General features: G+C 39.0%; 1 protein-coding gene across 1 annotated transcript; it reads left to right on the top strand.

Annotated features, from left to right (window-relative positions):
- Positions 1 to 27,750, top strand: LOC145445966 (rifampicin phosphotransferase-like). The gene is made up of 32 exons (XM_080324132.1): positions 1 to 1,054; positions 2,746 to 2,972; positions 5,603 to 5,752; positions 5,842 to 5,972; positions 6,734 to 6,805; positions 7,865 to 7,978; positions 8,440 to 8,664; positions 9,246 to 9,373; positions 9,551 to 9,698; positions 15,417 to 15,618; positions 15,689 to 15,745; positions 15,938 to 16,026; positions 16,087 to 16,183; positions 16,248 to 16,343; positions 16,419 to 16,483; positions 16,541 to 16,691; positions 16,845 to 16,962; positions 17,139 to 17,299; positions 18,727 to 18,848; positions 19,080 to 19,152; positions 20,192 to 20,284; positions 20,524 to 20,691; positions 21,226 to 21,320; positions 21,378 to 21,499; positions 21,570 to 21,724; positions 21,860 to 22,012; positions 22,521 to 22,618; positions 23,373 to 23,508; positions 23,579 to 23,670; positions 24,279 to 24,489; positions 27,066 to 27,243; positions 27,306 to 27,750. The coding sequence occupies exons 1-32, from the start codon at positions 958 to 960 to the stop codon at positions 27,365 to 27,367; spliced, it is 4,086 nt and encodes a 1,361-aa protein (XP_080180258.1). The 5' UTR covers positions 1 to 957; the 3' UTR covers positions 27,368 to 27,750.
- The last annotated feature ends 30 nt before the right edge of the window (positions 27,751 to 27,780 follow it).

Below are 27,780 nucleotides of genomic sequence, written 5' to 3'. Positions count from 1 at the left end.
CCCGAAAAGGAGGTTATTTGGGTGTTCTCGGAGGACATTTTCGATTTCCTCAAAAAAATTGGACAAATCCTTCTAAAAGAGGACATATGGTAACCCCAGCTTTATGTGATTCAACAAGTATGACAACCGCAGTAAATTCTGTAGTATGGGTAATGTGACATTAGATCAGTGTTGTAGATCTGGCACTGAACAGTTATAGTGTTTGTACGTCGGGAGGCGGATTATAAATGAAGGCGGCGTAATAAAGCCGATATTATAGAAGAAGACAACTTCATAAAATCATTATGTACACATCGCATCGCATCGCTGCAGAATTCTATTCTGGGATTCGGCGGCTACGAAGGAAATCCCATTACCTGAACATGTTAGGGAAACTTAGCACCTAAATTAACCTCAAACAGGAAAGATTGAAAAACCAACAATATTAGTGGTAAGACAAAAGCACCGAGGCGCCGAGGTTTGATGATAATTAGACTTGAGGTCCAACATTCCACACCATCGCAGTCTGCGTTCCAATCGTTGAGAAATTGGATTACTAGTGATTCCACTTTTAACATTGTGAATATCTTCATTATATTGCAGGTAGAAATCGTCTCTCATTTTGGTGCTGCCCTATTTTGTAAAGCAGCCTCGTTCTTGAGGTTGTTTTTAAAACGGTAGGAAAATCCTCGTAAATTACATGATGCCGCATTGAAACAAAACTTGGCCAACATCTCCGAGAAAACAAATGACTCTTGAACACGCTTGGTTACCATAATGTAAACAAAACAAAGTAAACGCAATTTGCACGTTCCTCTCGCTCAGCAGCGACAGTATGAAACGAAACTTGAGTAGGGTAGCTTAGCTTGCGCAGGTACGCATAAAGCCAATACGCCCGAAGGCATTGCGAAAAACATATAAATCGAAAATAACGATTTCGTTGCCAGAAATGACGACGGTATTTCATGCTATTTCAGAATGCTGTTGGAGGTAGGGCTAGCTATAGTATTAGCCCTGCTACTGCGGGCCATCACAAACAAGCATGACGGCGCTAGGGATATTTACAGAAAGCCTGGTAAGTAGCCGATTTATTGTTCTGGTTTATGTATTAACGCGATCAATATTATAGTGTCATATCCCGAGGAATGACCACACCAATGTAATATTTTCACTACTCCTATTGCATGTTGCAAAGTATCGCACTGCATTGTGCGTGTCGCATTACGTATTGTGTGCTTTTTTCGATGAAAACATGGTGCACAACTATATAGTTATGGTTGACACCAGTGAATCCCAAACTTCTATACCGTCACACAAACCTCGCACATCCTCAAAATGTGCATCATGATACGTTTTTTGGGTGTATATGAAATAGACTAGATAGCATCAGAAAAACCAGTTGTACTGCGGTATAGGTTACGGCTACGCAGTTTTATGAAACATGATTTACGACAACATATTTATCGCGATGGAGATTAACTATGTAACTACTATTGAAATACTTCAACCGCTCAAAGTAATATCGAATATGTAGCTGTTTGGAAATTGGACCCTTTGCAAACTTGTACTTATTACTAAATATATATTTAGTCAACTTGAACGCGCCCGAAGAAAACCTAACATGAAAAACGAAATTGGCCAAATCAATACGAGCCGAATGTTTACGAGAGTTGTATTCGTACAAATACGGAAGTAATAAGATACATAATTGGCGCAATTGAATGAGCTGAGAACGCATCAGTCACAACATTAGCAGTCACCCTGCATATCAGAATGCACCTAAGAAATATTTGTCAGAAAATAAATATTTGTCACAAGCAGGCACTGTACAGTGTACATAGTACTCTACGAGTCTACGTGTCGTCTACAATATACTCATTACGTGTATACTGTATACTCATGTGGCAACTCACATGGATAAAATATTGATATTATTGGTGAAATGCATAATTGCAATCATGGCCAAATCACTGTCAATTCGCGTATTCAACATTCACATTTCTTCGCTATAACCTCCAAGAGCGGGACTCGACAATGCTGGCCGATTCCTTTCCAATGGAAAATTGAAAAAGCCAGTAATTTTGAGAATTACCATATCTAGTCCTCAATTTGAATGGTCAATTCGTGAAAGCTGAAAATTTGACAAAATAAGGACATGAGTCAAAAATAAGGACATATCTTATAGATAGATGTCAATGTGGTTTGATAGTTGTAGTTTCAACACCGGTCTTTCAGTAGCCCCTCAAAAGTAGTCCGCGGGCCGCAAAGAGTACGTTCAACAACCCCTCGATTAGTGGATATTTACCATCTGTGCAAGGAAAACAGGCCCACCAATGACGTTTAATCGGAGAGCACAGATTTATCAGCATCTATGCAACCCACCCTAAATGATGTTAACGGCGAGTCGTGAATTGTAAATTCGATGTACTGGTACGGGTTAACCGTCAATCGGCTTGCAAAGCTTGAGGCAATCGATACTGTTAACACTCAAAATGAAGACTTCGGAGGCATCCCAATCAACCAGCCCACATTTATGCATTGAAATCGTGATAAAACACTATCCCAGCTAAGCACCATTATATAATAACATGAAAAAGCAACACAAAACACACGAACTTCAACTTCAATGTACAGTTGAATAATATATTCATATTGAAAAAAAAACGCATATTTTCGGCTGACACTCGTCAGTGGCAATCAAATAAAACCATATGGCAGCATACGTCACTTTCCTCTATCGAATGTAACTTTTCTGAATATTATCAGGTTTGTTTTACCACATAAAATGGATTATATACTACGCAATTCACCGGTGGCGAATGAGGAATGTGTACGAAGAGAGCGAACGCTATGATCACGGTTCGGACCTACGTTTTCTCGAAGACAAGGGCGCCGTCATCAAGCCAGAGCTCGTCGATAACGGCCAGGGAGTGAGAACAAACATGGGAAAGGACTTGATGGAGAGAACGCAGACAGTGAAAGATTCGAAATTTGTAAGCTATATTGATTCCGCTCAAAGTTTGCCTTTGGTCGATCACATACACATTACACATACGAATCTCTTCGTCAACTAGATAATTCTGTATAATGAGACTAATTAGAGCAGCGCTTCTCAACCTTTTTGACTCGGTGAACCGGCAAAACTGCAAAACAAATGTTGCGGACCGAAGAACCTTAAATATACTTACAAATTAACCCAATATGTAATTACGACAAATGCATGCAAGATGCAACTCAGATGTAAATATTATAACTTCATTTCATACTGCCTTTTTGATATTACACGTGTCACACGTGGCTCTATTGACGTTTCTGTAAGGCGAAGACATGTTAAAATACTTGATTTTGATTGTTTAGATTCTTTGAAAGAAATGTGACTGTTGCTTGCTATCCGCTATTATATTGCAAAATGTCGCTAAATTCTACTATCGAAAATTACCGCAGTTTGTTTAAAAAGTATTCTTAGGTTTCACATATCACTATTGTCTTAAACGGGGCTTATTCAAGGCTACTTTTATGCAATTTCCATCAACACCTGTAACGTTACGTACGCTAAGTACAAATTAAACCACGAACTCTATATATTGCGAAACCACGTAGAAAAATACGTTCCAAATTTCTAAATCAATTTAAAGTTTTGTGTTTCATTTCTGTTATTATACAATTGAGTAGTATATTCGTAGTACCGGTAATCGTCAGCAACTAGAAGAGAATTGGAAAGAACATTGTATATCAACAATCGTATCACAAAATATGACGTCGCCAGCACGAAATCTCGAATGAAATTTCTGTTATTAATGGAAAGCCACAGATTTCATCCCTTTTCAAATTGACATATAAAATTCTGAAATAATTGCCGGATCGGCCGGAAAGTTGACACGGACCGGCGGTTGAAGACCACAGAATTAGAGCGAATGGCCAGTAATCTTATTCTAATCTAATTCGTGAAATGTTTCTGTGCTCTGTGCTTTTAATTCTAATCAATTTTCCGTTTGTCCTGAAATTGCTACAGAACTGTACAATGCGATACGACTCAAGCTTGGTGTGTACAGACATTCGCCATTCTAGTGCTTGCGGGAGTGAGCTCTGATTTGATATGAAGTGAACTTGAATTTTGATGTATTTTTTTCATTTCGGAATTTTATTCAATTTTTTCGAATTCAGTGATACTAATCATAATCTAATTAGAAAAAAAAACTATGTAACTGTAACTCTAATTCTGATCTAATTTGGAAAAAATGAAAATATTCTAATTGTTCAACTCTCGCTGCCCGTCGATCGAGGTTTCGAAAACTCTTCCCAGTTCTATGTTTGTTTGCGACTATGGTTGTAACACTTTTCGCGTGAAATTCGACTCGGAGCAGATCTCGAAAAAATGAACAAGTTGTAATGGTGTGAGAATAACAATTGAATCATCGATGAATCAACAACAGCCGGCGACTAATTCGAATCCACTGTTGTAGCGACAAACTGTAACAAGTTACGGAGCAGTGGCTCCGCCTTGTTAGTCACTCACCCCTTTCGAAAATTTATCAAGCATACGGAACACCGAATTTTTTGAGACAGCTGCTAAACCAATAAGTTTGCGAAACTCAGACGAATGTAAAATTGTAATAAAATTATATTTAAAATGAATCACTGGAACAATAACTTCAATCGACTGCAGGTGCGTTTTATATAACAGCAGTGTTTATTATTGCAATCGCACAAAATTACAGAAGTCTCATCGTTTTTATAGAGTAGATATCATATGAAAGGTCACAAATATTAAGTATGTCATTACTATCACTTCTATGACTATGATTCTATGATTACATTGATTACTACTACAAAATAACGACGCAACAGACAGCTACATCCCCGTGGAATTAGCTAAATCTCAAAAACATCGATTACCGGTAGCTGTGCACTTCAGAACCCTTTGTCAGCTCAAGAACCCCAAAATATCTGATTTAATTTTTCAAATATATATTGTTAGGTTGAATTGACATTATATTTAACGCTTAACCGGTATTTCACACAAAAATCCCAAAAAAATAAAAATTAAATATTAGTTATCTTGCTTGCCCCTTCTCAGTTCTCAATGAGATATTTGTTGCTGTTTCATTGATATCTTGATATGCATCATGATCCAAAAGCCACTTTCAGAGTATTGACTCGGGAATTTACACTGTCATGGCTTCCATAACAAGACTAGGTAGGTAAGGCTTTCATAGCAACAATCCAAAAATCTTCTCACTTTGATTCATTTATTATATCATTTACAATTACAAAAAAATACTGTATTGCGAAATCTATCAGAAAAGCTGCTCTGTTACCCACGGATCTTCATACCCCTTAACGTTCGTACCCCGGTTGGGAATCCCTGCCCTAAAGAGTCTGTGAACTGTGAATTCGGATCCGGTGTTACAGAAGATGAACGAAGCGAACATAAATAACGCTGATAAAACGTTGAACAACCTAGTAGCGATTGGTACATCCGCTACAATCGGAACAAAAAACTCTACGCGGGGTCTGCATTAAATGAGTGGCTATTGAAAAATTCACTCCGCGAACTATTTTCTGCGGTTGGACTATCGACCCAAAATATATCTATACATCTAAACTGCTTGTATTTATTCAGGCCATCGATGCCGTGTATTTCAACGGATTTCAAGTCAACAGTCCAACTATAAGCGAAGACGTGTCCCTCGTAATGGGCTTTACAAATAGATTCCAGGACTACGCAGAAATTCTGTTCTTCGTGAATGTGCCAGGAGTGGGCTTTTTACAAGTGAGTCTCATTTTATTAAGCACAATCGGGTTATTTCACGTAATTCCGATCAGTTAGGATTCAGCAAATATCATTCGGTGTCTTTATAGCACCCGGCGCATCCTGACAGAATCATATGCGACTCCACGTCTGACGAATATCAATATCACGGGCAAGGAATGACCTTGGAAATGTTGGAGCCAATGAGAAGATGGCGAATAAAATATAACGGACTTATGAGGTGAATTGTTATCAGCTAATACTGTAAATTTAATGTTTTACTGTCGTAATATAATATCTGCCCTATTTTACTGGCAATGTTCGAAAGCTTGTTTGCTTGAGACCTGTACGCCACAAAGACAAGATCTCCATCAAGATTTTGAGCAAGATTTAAACAGTGGGTGGGCCCTGGAATATTTTGAAAACGAAAAATGGGCTACTACTGCTGTAAGAAGTACAAGAAATACTTATTATTATTTATTGAGATTAAATCTGAATAATTCTGAATTCATTCTGAAGTATTATCCTACCAAACACGTCGTATAAACGCTCCTGACAAAATCATTTGATGCTGTGATTACAGTCGACGAGATCATCCGGTAAACGGCTCAGCCGTACAAAGAACCGACAAATCAGATTGCGTTTATACATAGTACGTAAATTGGGCGTAATAATTGTAATCCTCATTGGCGATACCATGTGTTGAGCAACAAAGACAGCTAAAAACACATGAATCAGAGCGCGCAACGTCAATTCGATCGGATAAATACCGCGCCGGAAGCAAAAATAAGAATTACGGAGATGTGAAACTCTGGGACACTTTGTTTGTAATTGCAGCAATCCCTATTCAATGAACGCGAATACGCATTCACCTATTTCTGTTGATAACATGAAGAAATAACCTTGAAGATATAACTAAGTCAACATCTCATATTAATGTCATTTCAAATCCATTTTTACAACAATGCATACGGGATTTTACGTATAAAAATGCATTTTCAGGTTGATGGACATGGATGGGCGGCATGTGACGAAAACGAGCGACAAATTGATCCACGTCAAATTTTCATTCACGTGAGTTATTCTGAAGAATAAATCATCATGCCAATATCCTATATCGGTGCTTCCCAAACAAAGGGATGGGAGTAGGGCTGGGCAAAATCGAGTACCTGAGTGATTCGATTCTGAATCACGTATTATGCTTCGAGTCGAGTCGAGTATTCGAGTATCACACATTATGACGTCATGACAGAATGTAATATGTCAAAGTTCAAATATGTACCTTGTATGCCACAGCAAAGAATATAATGCCTGTTATCCACCACATTAAAGATGCTTTGATATTTTTTTGACCATACCGATTTCATTGCACTTCGTGACATGGTTATGGGATGATTATGACTTCGAAAATGTGTTATTTCACGTAAGCTTTGTAGCTTTGTACTATGTTTCGTATGCTTCAATGCACCAATCAGTGTTTTAAGCCTTCCACATTGGAAACTAGCATCAAAACTATAATTCCCGTTGATAAATTAACTTTCAGTGGCGAGGAGCTTGTAATTTCAGTACTCGAAAATATCGTCTTTTACTACTCGACTCGAATCATTAAAATTAATACTCGATTCAGATTCGAGTACTCGAATCATTGTGCCCAGCCCTAGATGGGAGTCGCCAATTTTACACAAATGCTGCACATTATAGTATGCAACTATTGAGTATGACTCTATAATGCAACTATTGAACTTTCAATTCGGAGACCACATAAGCCCAGATCAATGATAATTGTTAATGATATGCAATGCAATTGCGTGTCGGCCGTGTGCATCTTGTTTTTGGTAAATGATTAGTGATTACTGTCGTTTAAATGTATGAAAATATACCGATATTAATATTTTGTAAACTGGTTCGCCGCCAAGCAAAATTCCATGGAGAATATAATGTGATTGCCACATTTTCCATCTCTAGATGCTCCGATACAGTGCAAGCCAAGGCAGACGAATCATAGCGACATATTAAAGTGACTCCAGCACTCACCGTTCCCAAACATTCAATTATTATGAACTATTTACTACATTTCCGAGCGCCTCACGCATATTGGATTATATATTTCATTCATGCAATCTCTTTAATCAGGTGGAAGTCCTACTCTGCCGTTATAAATTTCGACAAGGATATCAGTGCGTCTTGCATGGCTAATGCTTTCGCTTGCGAAGACTGGACAAGCGACTTTTTTGATAGAGTCAAGCGGTAAGTTATTCAAAGTGAAATACAACATATATTGCTGCGATAGGCCGATATTATATAAGCTAATGCTTTCGCTTGCGAAGACTAGACAAGCGACTTTTTGATAGAGTCAAGCGGTTAAGTTATTCAAAGTGAAAAACAACATATATTGCTGCGATAGGCCGATATTATACGTTAAAAACCGGTGTGCCACCGGCCAATATAACGTAACTCTAGTACTTATACAAACAAACAACGCAATGAAATACCCTCTTCTTCAATCCCCGTTTGCAAGCTTCCATGCAATGTCGCGACATAAACTCCATGCATATGGATATCTGGAAGGCTAAGCCTAGCTCACTGCACTGATTATACACAACACTGATTACGATCAAATTCTCAAGCAATCAAGTGATAGCTTAGTCTCCATGCACCACATCACATAAATATGAATACTCTTATATATTCATGATTATTGTCACCAGGGACCATGCGCATCAGACACACTACGAGCAATGGGGCCAACTTCAAGGGGTGCTGCAGATTGAAAACCAAGAACCCAAAGAATTGTTGATGAGGGGATTGAGAGATCATTCGTTCAGTAAACGGGAATGGAGACAATTTCACCGATACTTGATGTGTATGATCTATCTAGAAGACGGCACGAGCATTAGCCTTTCTTCGATATGCATGGACCGCACTCTATCAAGGTATACCGTATCAATCCAGCATGATTCACTACATAGGCTACCTACAACATGCAATAAAAGCTTGCAAATGTATGATTGTATAATGTATATATTCATGTTTTTCGAGGCTAGTGGTTGCCTTTTAGCAAGCCTTGGCAAATTCGCGCAATAGGTATAACTAAACTAGCCTAGTAAAGTCCCACCAAGTATTTATACAACGCAGTAGGCCACTGATAGCATGAATTATTATAGAGACCATCGAGCGACGTGTCCCTTACAATGCTTATTGCTTACGCAACCGCGATATCTACGTTATAGGTAGTAGCCTATGTAGGCCGGGGACTAATCATTAAGCGTACACAGATCACGCCGATGAAATGTGTTACAAAGTTGATGCGATAACGTTGCTATTCAAACATGGCATCTCGACACATAGGCTGAGTGATTTTTTACAACATCGCTTGTCAATATACCGGAGGAAACCACAACGTACTACACCAGATCGAATGCGGTCTTAGCGGCTAAGATAATATCTAATTCCAAAGCAAAACTGCTAACCTTTGACATTCGCAGTTTAATCCGATATGAATTCGTCTTTAAAGACTAACAATGGGATACATTGTACATCCGAACCACCAAAGAGAAGCTATCGACCATGTAGACATCAGGCTCTGGGAATTCGGCGAAGACGGGAAGATTCCGCGGGAAGTGTACTGCAACTTTACCGCAGGTATTAGATTGGGCGCGAAACTCGATGTTCTGCATATATTAGTACCGGAAAAATATAATGTTCCCTTGGTATGTATTTTCATTGTCCCGGTCATTTCGTTTCCGAAGTTTCGGGTAATCAAGTAATTTATATTCTCGTCATCTCTCGGCCTTTTTATAATCGAAGAGACTTTTTCAGGAGGAAAGAAGTATCACGTCGTTTGCCAAATACGAATTATCCCAGAATATTATAACGGATTCGAGTGGGAAGGAAAGATCGTGGAATCATTGGCGGATTACTACGTAAACGGCGTTCCTGGGAGAGGCGTTGCTGAGTTTACTTACAGGTATAGTTTTGCTTACGCGCACCAAGTAGGAATACTATTCTAATGGACCGATGCCTATCCTGGAAGCAGCTGTTGTGACGTATGACAAAATTCAGTAATCTTGTTGCTTCTGCTGACAGAGATTTTGTGCAGCAATTCAACATATCGCCCAATTGCACTCGTTCACCTTGCTGTCGGGCTCAAAATGGGTTGCGGTCAGGACCGTAACTGCCGCACCCCAAACCCCCCAATTGGGGGGGACGAGCTCGAAGGGGGCCCAAAATTATTTCGTGAATTAGCATAAATTATAGAGTATTTTTTGGAAATTAATACAACTTTTTCAAAAACTTTTCGCGCTCCGCGCGATTTCACGTTGCCAAATATCTTCATTATTGGGTACTCTTCACCCAAGAAAAAATACGCAAGATTTATAGAAATAGGCATATCGGCGTTGGCGATTACCGCGCCACTACGCACCAAGATATAAAGTTTGAGGCCATGTAACATGCGACTCCAAGAGGTGTGCCAGAACGATCGGCAGCGAGAAAACCTTGGCCGAAAAGGACTGCGCTTATGCTGATACATATAGGTTTAATTGTCCATAGGCGCCTAAATGACTGGCGACGAATGTTCCTGTCTTGGTAATCTGAACCAGACATCGGGTAATCGCGATTAGTAATCGTAATCGATTACGACGATCACAGCATTTTCAAGTAATCGTAATCGCAATCGATTACATTCGAAAAAATCCCGAAGTAATCGTAATCGACTACTTCCCATATTTAATCGATTTCTTTGTGAAAGAACGATTACTTGTTATTTGTACAAGGACTGTGACATAAACTGAACACTCGTGAACAAGAAAGAGATATTATACCAGTTATTGAGAGCACAAACTAGAGGTCGACCGATTATCGAGATGGCCGATTATCGAGGCCGATATTTAGAGCTTGTCCGATTATCGATATCGGTCTATGAAGGCCGATATCGCGGCCGATATTTTATATTAAAAAAAATTAAAAATATTGGAAATTCAATGCCCCGTGTTCTCAATCTCAAGAACTTGACGACGCAAAGGATAATATGTGACAGATTTACCATTGTATGACGAGTTTAATTTGGTGAGCATGCAGAGAAACTTTGCTTCCTGCATTACAATCTACCTTTTCTGAACTGATTTGCAATTCTGTATCATGTTTTGATTTTCGGGTAATCCCAAATTTCAACGAATGTTCACAATTAAGCAATAAGTCTTTTCAATTTCAGTTTTCTCGTTTGTTGTTCAGCTTTCTGTGGCATGAACAAGTGCCATCTTGCCTAATATATAATATTTTTGGCGCAATTGTTCTCTGCTCCTTCCATATTAATATCGGCCTATGATATCGGTTATCGGCCTTGTGAGCGTCGAAATATCGGTATCGGTATCGGCCTGTAAAAATCAATATCGGTCGACCTCTAGCACAAACGTCTGATTTTCAAATGCCACTGCTCATTATTACGTCAGACGTAGCCTATTAGCTTTGCTCGCCTTTGCGTAGGAAGTGTCCACACGTAGTAAATAGATATTCGATGTACATTAGTGTGATTGTAAGAAAGCCCACCGTGCTGTATATCGGTTTATCAATACATTTCAGACGCCACTACTTCGCATCAGGATAATTATTCTTAATCATCTCTCTGCCTAAGTTAAAATAGCAACTTTTGTATTGATGTTTGGTTATGCTTAGTTAAACTATAGAATGTAATAGTTCTAATTCTAGAGTTAAATGCAGTTTCACCGTTGCTGCTTGGCGAGCAGTAGGCCTATATGCAGGGTTGCCATACCGTCCTTATTTCTAAGATTTGTCCTTATTTTGAAGGGCCACGTCTTAGAAAATTCGACTGTCCTTATTTCTAAGAAATGTCCTTATTTTCGACTTGCGTCCTTATTTTGTCTTATTTTGAACCGCTTAAAAACTTCGATCGTTTTTCTCTGGTAGTGTTGCATAATATTCTAAAATTATGCTTTTACGTTGAGATTTTATGACATCATAAATGATAGGAACTCTCGTGACGTACACACCACAAGATTTGACTTCTAACTGGTGAGGGCTAGGGCAGTGAGTGGCGGTATAGCAGTTTCGTCTGCACCAAGCTACCGCAGCGGACGTCATTTTAGCACCAGTACCAGGTTCCTGCTGTTCGGTCTACAGCAGAATAAGCTCCAGCTGTGGGGAAGGCCGCATTTATTGCGTAGTGAAAAAAGGCGCAGTTCAGTCGACACATTGGTTAAAAAGTAGTAAAGCTATAAATCATTGATAAATTTTTCTAAATTATATTGCACTTGTGCATATAGTTTTAGCTGCTAATAAGGCTAAATCTGGTTAGTTAAAATGAGCAGGCGCAAAAACGTTTTTCGTGACGATTATGAGAGAGAATTCAAAGGTATCTAACGAAACTTGAAAGGTTTCGCACATTGTAATATCTGCAATTGTGACATTAACCTGGAGGCCCTAGGAAAGACCGCTATTTCAACTCACATTGATACCGCAAAACACAAGAACTGTGTCATAATGATTAATTTGAGCCAGTCTATGAATACTTTTTCCATAAGTCGATCAGCACCAACGACCACAAACTACAAGGCAGCTGCTGCAGAGGGTACCTGGGCATTCCATACTGTCAAACAACAGCAATCATTCCTCACCAACGATTGCACATCGTAATTGTTCAAAACAATATTCCCCGACTCCAACGTCGCAAATAAGTTTTCTTCGGCCAGGACCAACAGTACAAGCATTGTTACTGGAGTTCTTGCTCCATGCGCTCAAAAATGAATTTGTATAAACTTGGTGCACGGCATTTTTCCATCTTGGTTGACGCCTCTAATCACAACGAGTTGAAGAAGTTTGGTTTATCACCCTACGGAGGTGAGCGGTGCAATGCTGTTTCGGCCCAAGTAAACCTAGACCTATGAGCTGTCGTGAGATCCATGAAGCACTTTCTAATAACAAGGTGTTGCTGGAGCAGATTGTTTCTGGCGAAAAGTATGGTATGTGATATGCCACGGATCGAATAAATACAACGTATGTACAAAAACGCTTTTTCATGCTAATCTAATTTTTCGACTGTCCTTATTTTTGGGTCAATGTCGATGGCAACCCTGCCTATATGGTACGAACGCACAGCAGACAAAGGTTTAAATTTTTTACTCGTCAAATAAAACATTACGTTTTCCACGACGAAACATTAAAATCAACAGCTGCTGATATAGATCATAACTGGGCCGCTGTTTTGCCGTTTCTCGTAATGGCAGCTTGCGTTACATTATCTGCATTAAGTTGAACGCAGAATTTTATGTTCACTTTCTGATAATGCCCATATTATTTTACTCAAAACGGGCGCCAATCGCTATTTCACAATTCTTTACTGAAGATTTGGACTTGCCGCAATAGCCATCGGCTTATATACCATGTTAGCGCGGGTTGTAGCTAGAATCAGGATCAAAACAGCAAAAGCGTCCCCCAACCAAACTTTGGTCTTGGGCCCCCATAGGGTAGTCAATTTTGAAGTTGAAGATTTAATTTCGTCAATAATATTGGTAATTGCATTATATTGCATTTTTAATCCTATCTCAGCGCCCGATGGTCAGATTTACCTGAAGAGCGGGGGGGGGGGCGTAATTCATAATTATAACATCGGATATCTTGCAATAATTACTTTATTGTATGTTGTTAATTCGTGACCTCCGGTCTGTTATATCGCCAAAAGATATTGATTGTAGTGGCCCAAACAGCAGACCAAAAGAAAAACTTGCGTGAGACGCACACACAAATTGTCATGTCTAATGCTCTGTGGGTGCCTGGGTGGCATTTGCATCGTGAGCTCAGATTGGAAGGAATGTAACAATGGACACATACCCCAAGTTGTGGCCAATGTCTTTCTTTAATGGCACACTTCGTGGAGTCTCAAGTTGACCAAAACTGCATATGTCTTTTGATGTGTCGAGGAGCGGTATTGACTGGCACCTAAATGCCTATTACTATGAATTATGCATGCTTTATTTCTTGAAGCAGAGACGTATGTATTTCGAAATCAAGCTATCTAGAGATATTTAAATCGCAAAGCTCAAAGAGAAATTCCAAGTTAATGAAATCTCTCGAAAATACTCTATAATTTATGTTGGTTTACAAAATACGTTTGAGTCCCCTCCAACCACGCTCCCCACCCTATTGGGTAATTGGGGGTGCGGCAGTTATGGACCTGGCAAGAATGCAAATCATTGGGTGCGATAGACCGCCCTCTATAAAATGGGCAATGGGCACATTATGACGTAACAAGAAAATATCCCATCTTTTTTAAAGACAGTTGTTATATCATTGGGCCTTTCCAGCGAAATCCATGTATTGTCTTCCAATATAACTACTACGATGCAAAATAAATGTAATCGTGAGTAATCATGATTACTTTTCCAATGTAATCGTAATCGTAATCGACTACTTCCCGATTTTGCTGTAATCATAATCGTAATCGCGTGATTCAGAAGTAATCGTAATCGCAATTGATTACATTCATGAAGTAATCACCCCATGTCTGGTCTGAACCTCACAAGACAAATACTATCCCGCACTGAAAAATTATATGCCGCTGAAGAAATACCAATTTGAAATCGTGTGCTTCTTTTAGTTTAGTACAGGGGTGTCAAACTCGAATGACGTCGCGGGCCGGATTGAAACCTTCAGATAGCTTGCGGGCCACACCAGCATTTAAAGGATTCCAAAATAATACCTCAAAATCAATGTCATTGTTTTTCATTTGAATACTTGTCCTACACCATAGTATGTGACATTAGATTACGGATCATAGCGGTTTAATTCTAGCAACACTTTTATCTGCAAACAATGAAATTGGCAATGATACGAAGATTGGGCGGCTAAATACAGTTATAAACCGATAGAACAGTGGCCCTAACAACGATAAATAAGCGTTTCTCGTATTTCACGCTTATCTTTCTTATACTTCTATACCGCCTTTGTTTTAGTCGTATAATGTCGTCGACCGTGCGTATGCGTTGTAAGGAATACAAAAGTTTTAGCTGTAAACGCGAACGTTGCAATTAGCTTCATCATTATATATCGCGATTCGGGTGAATCAGAAGTGAAGCAGTAGTGCGACCACATTCATTTCAATTTATATTTATGTGTAACTATTATAATCGCTATGTAACCTGCATAAGGGCTTCTCATTGTCGTTTTCGCTCCTGTGAATAACTCGTTTTTGATCAGTTTGTCAAAAAGCTCTGATCTTAATATGCAATTTATTGCGTTCTACTAATTGGGTGTCAATGTAACAACTTGTTCCTAATGGTGGCTAGAAACCGCAACTTTGCAGTCTGTTCGCTATATAAAGTGACCGATGAACATACTCGACATTTAATGTCTTGAGGGATTATTTAATTGAATTATTTCTTCGTAAGAATCTCAACGTTTGTTAGAAATTTGCACGCATTTTTCAATCTACTCGAAATTGCTTCGCGGGCCGGATGAAATCATCTGGCGGGCCGGATGCGGCCCGCGGTCCGTATGTTTGACTCCCCTGGTATCGTAAGTTTATATGATTCTTCATTTTTTAATATTGCCGAGGTTATGAAATAACATCATGTAACTAAGTCATACCAACGGGTCCGCCCGCCCGAAGGTGTTTAATTATTATTACGGTTTGCAATTCTTCAATGACATTGACCATAAATTCAAATTGCAGACACGATCATGATCTGCGTACTATAGATGATTGCCCCAAGTCAGAAACAAAGATTTTCAAAGACTCGACTAGTCACCGAACAGATCAATCCCAAATCCTTGCGTTAACTCTGGAAGAGAACTTGTGCCAAAAAGAGTCATTGGTTGGCGGAAAAGGATCCCAAGTTGCAAGCCTTACGAACTGGTCGAAAGAAACGGATAAGGTGATAGATAGTTTCAACATAGATTTGCAATCACATAAATATTTATATACAGGTATTACTTGTATTTCAGTTCGTAGTTCCCTCTGGATTTTGTCTCACTACCAACGCTTATCGAAATTTCGTGGAGGTATGTATCAACAATTAATTGTGGTCGCATACGATGTAGAGTCCATCATTAAGAGTAGGCCAATAAATATTTAAAAACTGGCAATGTGGCATTTTTCAATCACCTGAAAAAAACATTCCATGATTATAGAATGAGACGGTTACGAATAATGTTTTAAACTGGATTAAAATGACGACGTAAATTTATGCTCAGCAAAACAAAGAATTGGGGAACTTATTTGAAGTCCTAGAGAAGGAAATATCAACATATTCAACAGAACAATTGAAAGATATGTGCTCAAGGTATTGCCGTCCGTCGAGTACGCATCTCTGTCACGCTTAACGTGTCTTCTTGCTATTCAGAATAATGCAAGCAATCGAAAAGGCAAAAATGAGTGACGAGTTGGCCTCGCTAATTGAGCAACGGTACACAGAATTGAATAAAAGCACATCCACATCAGTAAGTTGAAGTTATTTGAGACAAGACATAATCTGCAAATGTAAAAGTAATAGATTCATCACAGGTGGCAGTACGGTCCTCTGCTATCGGAGAAGATGGAGTCGACATATCAGCAGCCGGTCAGTTAGAAACTTTCCTCGGAGTCACAGGTTTGGAAAATGTGAGTATAAAATGACAGTTGTGTGAATTGAGCCTCGAAAACGGCTGAAAAACTGTGAATTGTATACATTTAAAGGTGAGGACGTACATCAAAAAGTGCTGGGCGTGCCAGTATTGCTACAATGCAGTGGAATATCGACGGTTTGCATCCTTTATCTTTTGATTGCAATAACCTTCGATAACGTGGATTTACTTCAGGCAACACGGACAGCCGACGTTGTCTACAATGGGTGTGCTTGTGCAATGCCTCGCACAGCAGGTCAAGGCCGCTGGGGTTATGTTCACTCAGCACCCCGTTACTGGACACCCAATGCATGTAATGATAAATTGCAATTATGGCCTGGGAGAGGTGAGATACAGAAAGATATAGGTCTTCTTTCCGTTTACACTATATATAGTACCGTTAACATTGGATGATTTAAGGGCAATCATTGTTGCCAAATTATTATCTGTTATGAACTGTATGGTCTTTGCGAATGATAGCAATTTTCTCATTTCACAGACTGTAGTTTCCGGGTCTGCAGAGCCCGACACGATTGTTGTTCATCACAGTCAAAACAACAACAAGAAAATCATCCAGAAAGACATCGGATCTAAGAAAACCATGATGAAGGAAATTGGTGAGTCCTTAGACAAGAGATACAATGGAAACTGTTTTGGGGGCAGATTTGAAGATATGTTGCAAGCTGATGTGTGTTATTTGTCGAAGAATCTTCAGTCAATCATACATTTGATACTCGTGTGATGATTTTGATTTGTGGTGGAAGTCCATAACTGACATGGAACTCTCATTCAGGAAATGGCACTGTGGAAGAGCTTGACGTGACACCGGACGAGGCATCAGCGTCTTGTTTATCTGATCAGGAGATATTCAACCTGGTGGATGTTGGTGATATAGTTCAAAGATTTTCGGGATCGGCCAGAGACATCGAGTGGGCAATTTCAATCGATGGGAAGGTGATAATGCTACATATTATTCAATCATTACTTATCATTAGGGCGATTTTTTTTTACCTAAAAAACGGAAGATTTTGACCTAGAAAATCTAAATTTTGACTTTTTTTGACCTAAAAAAACTGAAATTTGACCAAATTTTGACCTCACGTATGCAAATTAGGTGTTTTCGCACATAATGTTAAAATTGTACTACTTATCTTCATTTCTGGTTGGAACTGTCTGTTCTTACAAAGTAGATTGGCCTGAAAGAACGTTTTTGGCTCAAAAACTGACAAATTTTTACATGAAAAAACTAGTATTGCAACGAAAGCTGGCCCTATGAAGGATTGCAGTAGTTACATTACGTATTATGGTGGAATAATTAAAATTTGTTGTAGTACAACGAAAGATACTTTCCTACATTCTCGGGTAGAAAGTGTTTGTTTTGTTTGTTTGTTTAGTGGTATTCATGGTGTTTGTTAACTACTATGGTCATTTACACCAGGCCGATATTCTTCATTTTTTTCCGTAACTGCCAACATATAGCATGGCCCACCTCCAGGCTTTTTTGTAAGACACCGCTTACGCGGATGAGGTGGCGAGGAGGAGCCTAGGTAAACCTCCAACACTTAGCTATCGGAATTATGAAGTCGACCTCGGTCGGAATCGAACCCACACCCATTGGTGTTGCAGCCCCGGATTATACCACTGCGCTATCTCGGGTAGAAAGTGTCTGTTCTTACTAAGTAGCTTGTCAAGAATGGAGAAAGAACGTTCAACAGCAGCAGTTGTTAGCTGACAACACAGAAGTTGTGTGCACACTGCTTGCTGGTGATGCACCGTGTTGCTTCATTCTGACAATGTTGTCTATATCACAATTTTTCAGCTTGCGCTTCTTGATGTAAGAACCATGCAATGCCCAAGCAGTCTTGCTTCAGTTAGGATATTGCGGTACAATGATCATAAAACCATGTCCCTATTTGTTTCATTTGACCGTTTATGATTCACAATGAGCAGACGATGGGCCGCTTACAACGGTAGGCCTATAAAGTAGGCTACAGGCTGTAAATTATTAAATGATAAGTTCACAGACAGCGCAAAATCTACGATACAAACTAAATGTAGAGGTCAAAAAATGTTTGATTTTGTAAACAATTTTGACAAATTTTGACCTAACGCTACAATTTTGACCTAATTTTGACTTTTTTTGACATGTCAAAAAAAATCGCCCTACTTATCATTTGATAAATTATTGTCTGAACAGCCGACGTAAATTAAACCTACAATTATCTTACAAGTCCCAATAGTCACTTATACCTTGCAACAATATGAACACAATCCCTTATACATCATATTCATTACTTGGGAACGCATAAATCATAACAACAATCCGGTTTATTTGACAATCCTATAGGGAATGTTTATGCGAATTTTATCTTTGAAATCAGATCAGCCTGTTGCAAAGCAGGCCAGTGACTGGTGACCCGACAGAGACAGATTACGAGATGATGCACGAATTTGATTCTGCCATATCCAACAACAATTATTTCTACACTACTGCAAACATAGGGTAAGATGCACTCACTTTTATGGATGGTACTCATGATTTGGTTATACGGTCTCGTGCCCCAACTTGATTGATACATGGTTACATAATTGTCGAATATTATATTAAGTCATTGATACTCACTAATCACCTCCCGATGGTACGGGCACTGCCGTCACTGCTACGAGCCCAATTAAAAGATAGAGGAAAGACGGACAGCCTACCTTGCCCAATGAGTCTTTTGTTTACTTTCAGTGAAATGATGCCTGGGCCAGTTACACCCCTTACTGGATCAGTGTTTCTAAGGAGTTTGGAATACTCGATGCAGGTGGAACAATCTTCCATATTATCTAGCAAAAAGTTCATTTTGGCATATATACTGTGCGGTATATATACATGCGTCTATATATGATATATGTCAGAAATGTTCAGTATATGATCGAAATTTTCGATTTCACTCCAAATGTATGTATATTGTCGCATACCTAAATATTTCCAAAGCTATTAATCGACGACGTATCTGGTAATAACTTGAAGTGCTATGTATTTCGTGATCTCATCAATCCACTTTAAATTAAATGGTGGATTTGTTTCAAACAATGGTTCGTCGGCGGTGATCTGTACATTACACAATGCACATTTGCACAGCCTATGTTCATCACTTCATATACTTAAGAATCTTTGGTGTACTGTAGGGTTGTAAGGACTCGAGTCATTCTCTCAAAATACGGAAATGACCCGACTCGACTCGAGTCAATCTGTGCATTGACTCGACTTGGACTCTTGTCATTGCGCATGACTAGATCAAAGTCATATAACTCGAGACTCAGACGGTCAAGACCGATATTTAATTGTATATTCGAATAATAGTAAAGTAACCACATTATTGGGATTTCGTCTATTGGTACTGGCACTATGAAATGCGACCAGAAACTGCTAAAAGGGGGGAAACTAGTAGACTATAATATAGATGCGAACCGCTCGATATCACCAAACAGAGTTATAAAAAGTGGGTTTAAGAAGACTTTAACTCGAAACTGATCAGTCAACTCAATGACGTGGACTCGGACTCGACCCTCTGCCCTGCTCGCTGACTTGGACTCGGACTTGACTCGGTGGTGAATTGAAAATGACTCGACTTGACTCGAGTCAAAACTATAAAAGTGAGATTGACTTGTGACTCGGTTACAACCCTGGTGTACTGTAAACCACAACCAAAGACGACCACGTTATATTTGTAACACGATCGAGTGATCGCAGTAACAACTAGATGGAACTGTAACTATTCTCCTGAACTTCAGATATCTCTATAACAACTTCCTCTGCAGTTTCTCCCCCACTATTCAAAGTTCTATAATCTATTTCAGATGCTTTACGAACCTGCTGTACCCAGAGGTCCGTTTTGGTCCAACGATGTGTTTATCGTGTGTTGGAATGGCCATCTATTTATAAACTATACGGTAAGTGATGTGTTATCACTGCGAGACAGATTTTTGCAAATTTTGCGATGAGGCAATACAACTGGCGAATATACAAACAATAAAATATGTGTGTTGACAAGATTCTTTTTCCGTGAAGTATTCCCGTTTCAGTTTTCTTGGGTCCGCGCACGTCTGAAAATTGTGTAGCGTATTGATTCCAAAACAACGAATTATCACTGCATTCGTTAATTTTCATTCTGAACGTTTTTGTGCTGCAGGAAATGTTGAAGACAAACGAGTATCATGTGGCTCTCGTGAGCAAAGATTCCCTGGACGTGAATCTATTTGGGAAAGTCCGTACCGAAGTCTCACTTGAACACATAGCGAAGTACCATGGACGATCGGGATTTCTGCAGAGAATCATCAACTCGGTCAGGTTCTATCGGGTGAGCATCGCGGGATCATAAAGATATAAACATCAACACATTTGAACTACACGAGAGTGAAAAGTACATATTCTGGTAGAATCAGCCGAGATTGAATGTTTTCTGTCAGGGTGAATCGTAATCCACTATACCCCCGAGGTTTTAACTAACGCTTCACAGACCTGCTAATGTAGACGAGACTTCGAATGGGGCTCGAAATTATTTCGTCGGGCACAAAACCTTGAGTATTATTGGGCGGATTTCTTCAATTTGAAGATTTCGATACAATGAAAAGATAGGAAGATTTGGAACCACTTTGAGTAGTCTTCCAAACCAGACAACAGTAGAAAGTGACTACACGGTATAAAATGTAATGAAAAGTACAGTACAACCTCTTACAATCCAGTTTGTGAACAGTTTTGACTTTGTAAAGAAATTTTGCAGTTTTAAAATTTTTTTACAAACGTTATAAAATTGACGACTTTTTGGATTTTTTGATAAGTCATAAAATATTGGTCGTACTCGTCAGTTTAAATCACAATATTTTATATTCAGCATATGTACAACGCAGAACGCGACTTCGACCGCCTTGTACAGCGCTGCAAAGAAGATTTCCAGTTGAACGGCGATAATGCGAAGTCTCTTTACAAGTAAGCTACAAATCGATTTGAAAATCGCTGAAAATTATACCACGTCTCCTCGCTCAGGTCTATATCGGATCAGTTGCCCGATATTTATACCCAGGCGTGGCGGAATTATCTTGGATATGCCGCTGCGTCGGGAACTTCAACCACTGTATTGATGATGATACTGAGCCAAGGAAAATCAGGTGCGGTCGGCAACCCGTCATGGATATGTTTTGGTAATGTTTTTATCAACTCTTGCTCAATATTTCACAGAATGGAAAACGGAACACTATTCGGACGTAGCGATGATTTATGGAAGCTGCGAAAATCTGATGGAGTCAGTGGACGCGCCGACCTTGATTGAGAAAATCTCGGAACTTATTTACAAAAGCGATGACAGAGATGCATTTCTTAAGGAAACACCAGAGGTTAAATACAATACTACAATCAACTCAAAAACTTTTCCACCAATTAGAACACATTTCATTATTTTAGTAATATCCGTATATGAATAGAAACGCCCAGTGGTAACCAATAATAAATGTAGATCTTGTCAATTTCAGGGTGCTATCAATTGGTTGAGATCTCACAAGGGTGAGGCAGGGATAAAGTTTCAGGAATTCCTTCAGAATTGCGGTCACCGGTGCATTCGGGAAGCTGAGTTGCGAGAAGCATCTTGGGAGAGTGATCCAAACAAACTAGGCGCTTCGCTGCAAGTGAGCTTTGTTACTGTCTACCTCGTAAATTGTTCAAAATGCTGCGATAAATTAGAAACTAAGATGTAGTACATTGTACAATCACTTATTAATATCATGCACTTACCGATTCGTTTAAATATTCGGCTACATCTAGAACTATATGCTCAGGTGCATCGCACATGATATATGTCCCACGCATGTGCTTATACAGTATGATGGGACCAGAGGCTATCGACCCACGGCAGCCCGTGATCCTTTTGTGACATGATCTAGTCCTGGGGCAGTGACTCTCTACCAAGGAATGATCCGTCTTCGACTTAGTGTCTATACCTTGCATTTTACCTCGCACTCATGGCTTTTGTGGTAATTCAAATGAGACTATTGTCATAACGTATGATTTCAGTGATTAACACGTTACAGTATGTATTCTCGAACAAATAAATTCTTACTATAGCTCTCCTTATAACACTTTTAATGTATATGAATATGTTCGTGCGATATTATAACATATGGTTTAAAAATGCAGGCGTCGGTCAGAAATTACGTCGCAAAGAAACCAAAGGATTTGATATCCGTTGCAGACAGTATCTCAAAGATAAAGACTCCCCTTTCCTTTCTCGCAAGGTATGTTCTCGCACATTATGGCTATTAGAGTCAAAGCAACATAGAGATTAAGTAGGGTTAGCATACGTTCTCCTTTGGGAGGATTTGTCCTCATTTTTGAAGAAATCGAAAATGCCTTCCTATTTGGGAATCCGTATAGCTTTGGCAGGCAGGCGATTGCACAAGCACAGTCATAACAACGTCAAAAATGGCGCGCAAAAAACAGATTTCGACGACAAAGACGGCAAGGTTGACAAAACAAACTAGCGTTGGAGCGGGTCTACCGGGAGTAGATTTTTTTTAAATGACTTTTTTAAAATTTGTTTTTTAGTCAACACAAAAGTATTTCTAGTAAAAATTGTCAAATTACCCGTTACGTCGTCCGATTTTGTAAGTTTTGTTATGATTTGTCAAAAGTGTCATCGTTTCTGGATCTCAGAATATAGTACCGCTAGATTAAGTATAGTCCATCTGTGGAACCTATAACACGATAATCCGCATTGCTTCTTGTAAAAATGCTTCCAGCCTTGAATTTGGTTTCCATTTATAAATATTTTGATCAACTAATTTTAGTACATTACCTTATAAACAAACGTTATTATTTTTGTTCCTTTTTCTGAATATTTTTGTCTTAACATACTTCGCAACTATACATTTATGCCGAGATCGGTGTTCGAGTTTGTTCAGTTGCACCATCGTCAGTCGAATGCATCAGTACGACAGGCAAAACTATCGGATGCAAGTTTACTCTGATGCCACCTTTGTCTGACTTTAGGAATATTTTGAAACTGGCAATTCCAAAAGCAAGAAAATCCGTCGCGGGCCGCGAAAACGGCAAGTCGAGAATGATCAAGATCTGCGACGGATTCAAACGCGGCTATTGGAAACTCGCGGGCTTGCTGGTGAAAGAGGTAAGTCATATGAATATGCACCGAGGTGAGGGATTCAATTTTCAGCATACGATACATTATCCTACTACAGGGCTATCTGCCTGAAGCGGATCTTACATTTTTCTTGACTCACGGAGAAATCGGAAGACTGCTTAGGACTCGGTCTGCTTTGTTGGTCGGGAGGTGAGTCGAAAAAAATGAACTAAATAATATGGTTGTGTGGCCAGCTGATACATCATACGCCATGTACTCAGATAGGGTTAACATATTTTGGAATTCCGAAAGGTTAATTTATCTAAATTGAAAACAGCTGATTTTGATATAAATACTGCAAATCTCGGTGAGTTGACTAAAAACTCACTTTGACTCGACTCTCGAATTACCCACTTTTTACAATACTTCTGTGGTTCTGAATAATAAAAACTGATCATCACACTGATTTGACTCCCGAATGACCCGCTCGAACATCCCCATTACCTATTTCGCGTCATTTATGCCTATTTTCAGTCCATTAGTCTAGCTCTAAAAGCTGTGAAGAAGGTCGAATTGCCAAAGGGAGGACAGTCAGGCGTCCTCGGAGGACATTTTCAATTTCCTGAAAAAGAGGGACAAATCCGCATTCGAAAACCCGATCAAATCAACTTTTTGAAGCTACAAACTACTACCTTTCCCCCATTTATTTTCTACTTTGCCTTCATGTTGTTTGATTGCCGACATCTCGCTCTAATAGGACTAATTATAGACGACAACGCTTATCTAGTTGTCCGAATCTGATCGCAACGTTGGTACAGGGCGAACAAGCGCAGGAGATTTTACAACGACTCGAGAAAGTTGAATTTCGATGAGTTCTACTCTATTTACCCACCGCGACCGATTAATGACGAGGACGAAATCCCTATGATGATCGGGGACATTGTCGTGAACGGATTTCCGGTTAGCCACGGGACGGTGAAAGGTCAGGCCAGGATCGTTTTGAGCCTGGAGGATGCGCATGAGATTCAGGTGAGCAAAACTGGATCTTGGTTTGGTATGCATTTCCGCGTGTCCCTTATGTTCTTATGATTGTTGATGTACAATGTTCGTTTGAATTATTTACTGTAGTTGCTGACGATTGCCCGTGACGAATGTCATCTGAATATATTCGGGTTTATCTCAATATGAATATATTATTCGATTGTTTGTTGAGGTTCTGAACCTCTAAGAGTTCCTTATGCACTGTTAACGTGACTTTACACTTTGATTTTTTCGACGCATAAATACAAGGGTTGTTCAAAAATAACTTTTTTTAAATTTCACTCGCTTAGTGACAAAATTGTCTGGTTGCCTAAAAAACGCTACACACCAAATATATAGATTTTAGACGAGCATCATTTTATGAGAGGAATTCACTGGGCGTAATAGACCATATATCACCGGGACTGAATATATTTTCGAATATTGCACCTATTTCTTGGGGTCTTTTCATATTTTACGTAAGTCGCGAAGATGCATCCTGCAACTCCAATCAATTGTTAACAGTATACGACCCCCCATCCAAAACTACTTTCTGAAGCTACTGACATGAGTGCTTCGAATACCTTTACATTGTACTCTCACTTGAAGTAGCTTTGAAATGTTTCGGAAATCGCTGCTTCTATTCTTGTAATTGAGTAGAAATTGACGGCGTTGCTTATACTGGAGATCCAAGTTGACTACTTTAACTTCTTCGGATGGAATGATGCCTGTATTTGATATGCCCAGATAGTAAAGTACCAAACCTTAGGTAGAAGGCTCGCGCTGTGATATTACGAATGGGGAGTAGAGGTCGACCGATATTGATTTTTGCAGGCCGATACCGATACCGATTATCGACACGCTCACAAGGCCCATAACCGATATCATAGGCCGATATTAGTATGAAAGGAGCAGAGAACCATTTCGCCAAAAATATTATGTATTAGGCAAGATGGCACTTGTACATGTCACAGAAAACTGAACAACAAACGAGAAAACTGAAATTAAAAATAATTATTGCTTAATTGTGCACATTCATTGAAATTTGGGATGATAACCCACAAAGCAAAACGTGATATAGAATTGCAGATCAGTCAAGTAGAGCTAGATGGTAATGCAGGAAGCATACTTTCTCTGCATAATCACCCAGTTAAACTCGTCCTGCAAGGGTAAATCTATCACATCGCCCTTTGCGTCGTCGATGTCTTGAGTTTGAGAACACGGAGCATTAAATTTCCAATATTAAAAAAAATATATATAAAATATCGCCGCGGTATCGGCCTTCATAGGCCGATATCGATGATCGGGAAAGTTCCAAATATCGGTCTCGATAATCGTACCGTACCGTATCCACGTACCGTATACCTAGGGCTCTTCAAAAATGACTTTTTTGTCAAATCGTACTGGCTACTTGATAAAATTGTTAGGTTACCTAATTTAAGCCTACACACAAAATTTGGCTCAATTCCAGCTAGTAACCGCTTTGCTACAGGAGAAGAAAGTTTCTATTCATTATATAAAAATAAATAATAAAAAATTTGAAAATTTTCTGTTCACCCCATGAAAGTGTTAGGCTGTCTATAGAAACGATCCTCACCAAATTTGGTTCAATTCCAACCAGTGGAAGCGAAGTAATTACCGTCGAAAAATTTGGATTTAAATAAAATAGTATTTACGGTGACCGATTCTTTGTTTATTTATTATAGTTGTGCTCACCGTAAATACTATTCTATTCAAATCCAAATTTTTCGACGGTAATAACTCCGCTTCCGCTGGTTGGAATTGAAACAAATTTGGTGAGGATCGTTTTTATAGACAGCCTAACACTTTCATGGGGTGAACAGAAAATTTTCAAATTTTTTATTATTTATTTTTATATAATGAATAGAAACTTTCTTCTCCGGTAGCAAAGCGGTTACTGGCTGGAATTGAACAAAATTTTGTGTGTAGGCTTAAATTAGGTAACCTAACAATTTTATCAAGTAGCCAGTAGGATTTGGGGAAAAAAGTCATTTTTGAAGAGCCCTAATACACTCAAGCCTTCCAAATTGTCAATTTTGATTTGTGTTATGTTCCAATTGAGTCCTCAGAATACTTATTAACACTTATTAGAGGCGGAGTTATTGGAGTTTTTCATTGATAATTCTCGGATTATCCTAGATTGGTGATAATCCGAGGATTATCAACGAAAAACTCCAATAACTCCGCTTCTACTAGTTGGAATTGACTCAAATTTGTTTTGCATCGTCTTTGAAGACAGCTCAACAATTTCGTGGGGTCGACAGAAAAATTTGAAATTTTTTTTTTAATTTTTCATTATAAATTAAAAATTTTAATTGGATTTGCGGAGCCTTATACTTGATAGAATTGAACCAAATTTGGTGAGCAGCGTTTTTCAGGGTAACCTGACAATTTAATGCGTGACTGGCTGGAATCCAGAAGAAAAGTTATTTTTGAACAGCCCTACTGGTCCCCTTGTCTCTCGACGTTCCGTCGGGGTGAATTGAAGTTTTGAAGTTAATTATTATCCGAGTGCTTCACCGATATGTCCACTCTTCCATTAATGTAACGTATCTGTGCTTTAGAAAGGAGACGTGCTCATTGTACGAACTACAGACGTTGGATGGACACCATACTTCCCTTTGATATCTGGTTTGGTAACCGAAATCGGAGGATTAATTTCTCATGGTGCAACGGTAGCCAGAGAGTTTGGATTGCCATGTATCGTAGGTGCTAAAAGAGCTACTCAACTCTTTAATTCAGGTACGGATTTTCAATCATTTTCCTCTATTAGCGTATAATATCAAAGTTATTTTTATACGCAGGAGATCTTGTATTTCTTGACGGCGGAAAAGGAATAATACGAAAAGTGGAATCGACGTCGTAGAAGTTATGTCATCCACGGAAATTTATCTGAGCAAATATGTTTTTTATAATTGAGATATTTTTATCGAATTCATATAGATTTTTCAAAGTTCAGCTGCAATTTCGCTTTAAAGTTTGCCTATAATTTATAATCCTTCCATTCTGCTACATACATAGTATTTTCAAATGAAGCCTCAATTATTTTTTATATTCCATCAGCTTTAACAAATGTGATGCAATAATTCAAAGAAAATATATAAATGTTTTCGTCTTCATGGGTATGGGTATATGCGTACAGCAGGTTTTCATTTCGATGTTCGGAGCTTATGCCGCATGCCAATTATTTCATAACGCACAAGCGATGGCTAATACGTAATGCGGAGCAAATACATTCCCTCACTGATATAGCTGTTATGTGTTTTCCATCAAAAGCTA

The sequence above is a fragment of the Botryllus schlosseri genome, chromosome 9, assembly GCF_051294905.1.
Source record: "Botryllus schlosseri isolate E-star chromosome 9, Bs_hap1, whole genome shotgun sequence".
NCBI lineage: Eukaryota > Metazoa > Chordata > Ascidiacea > Stolidobranchia > Styelidae > Botryllus > Botryllus schlosseri.
This window is presented reverse-complemented; position numbering and strand designations above follow the sequence as displayed.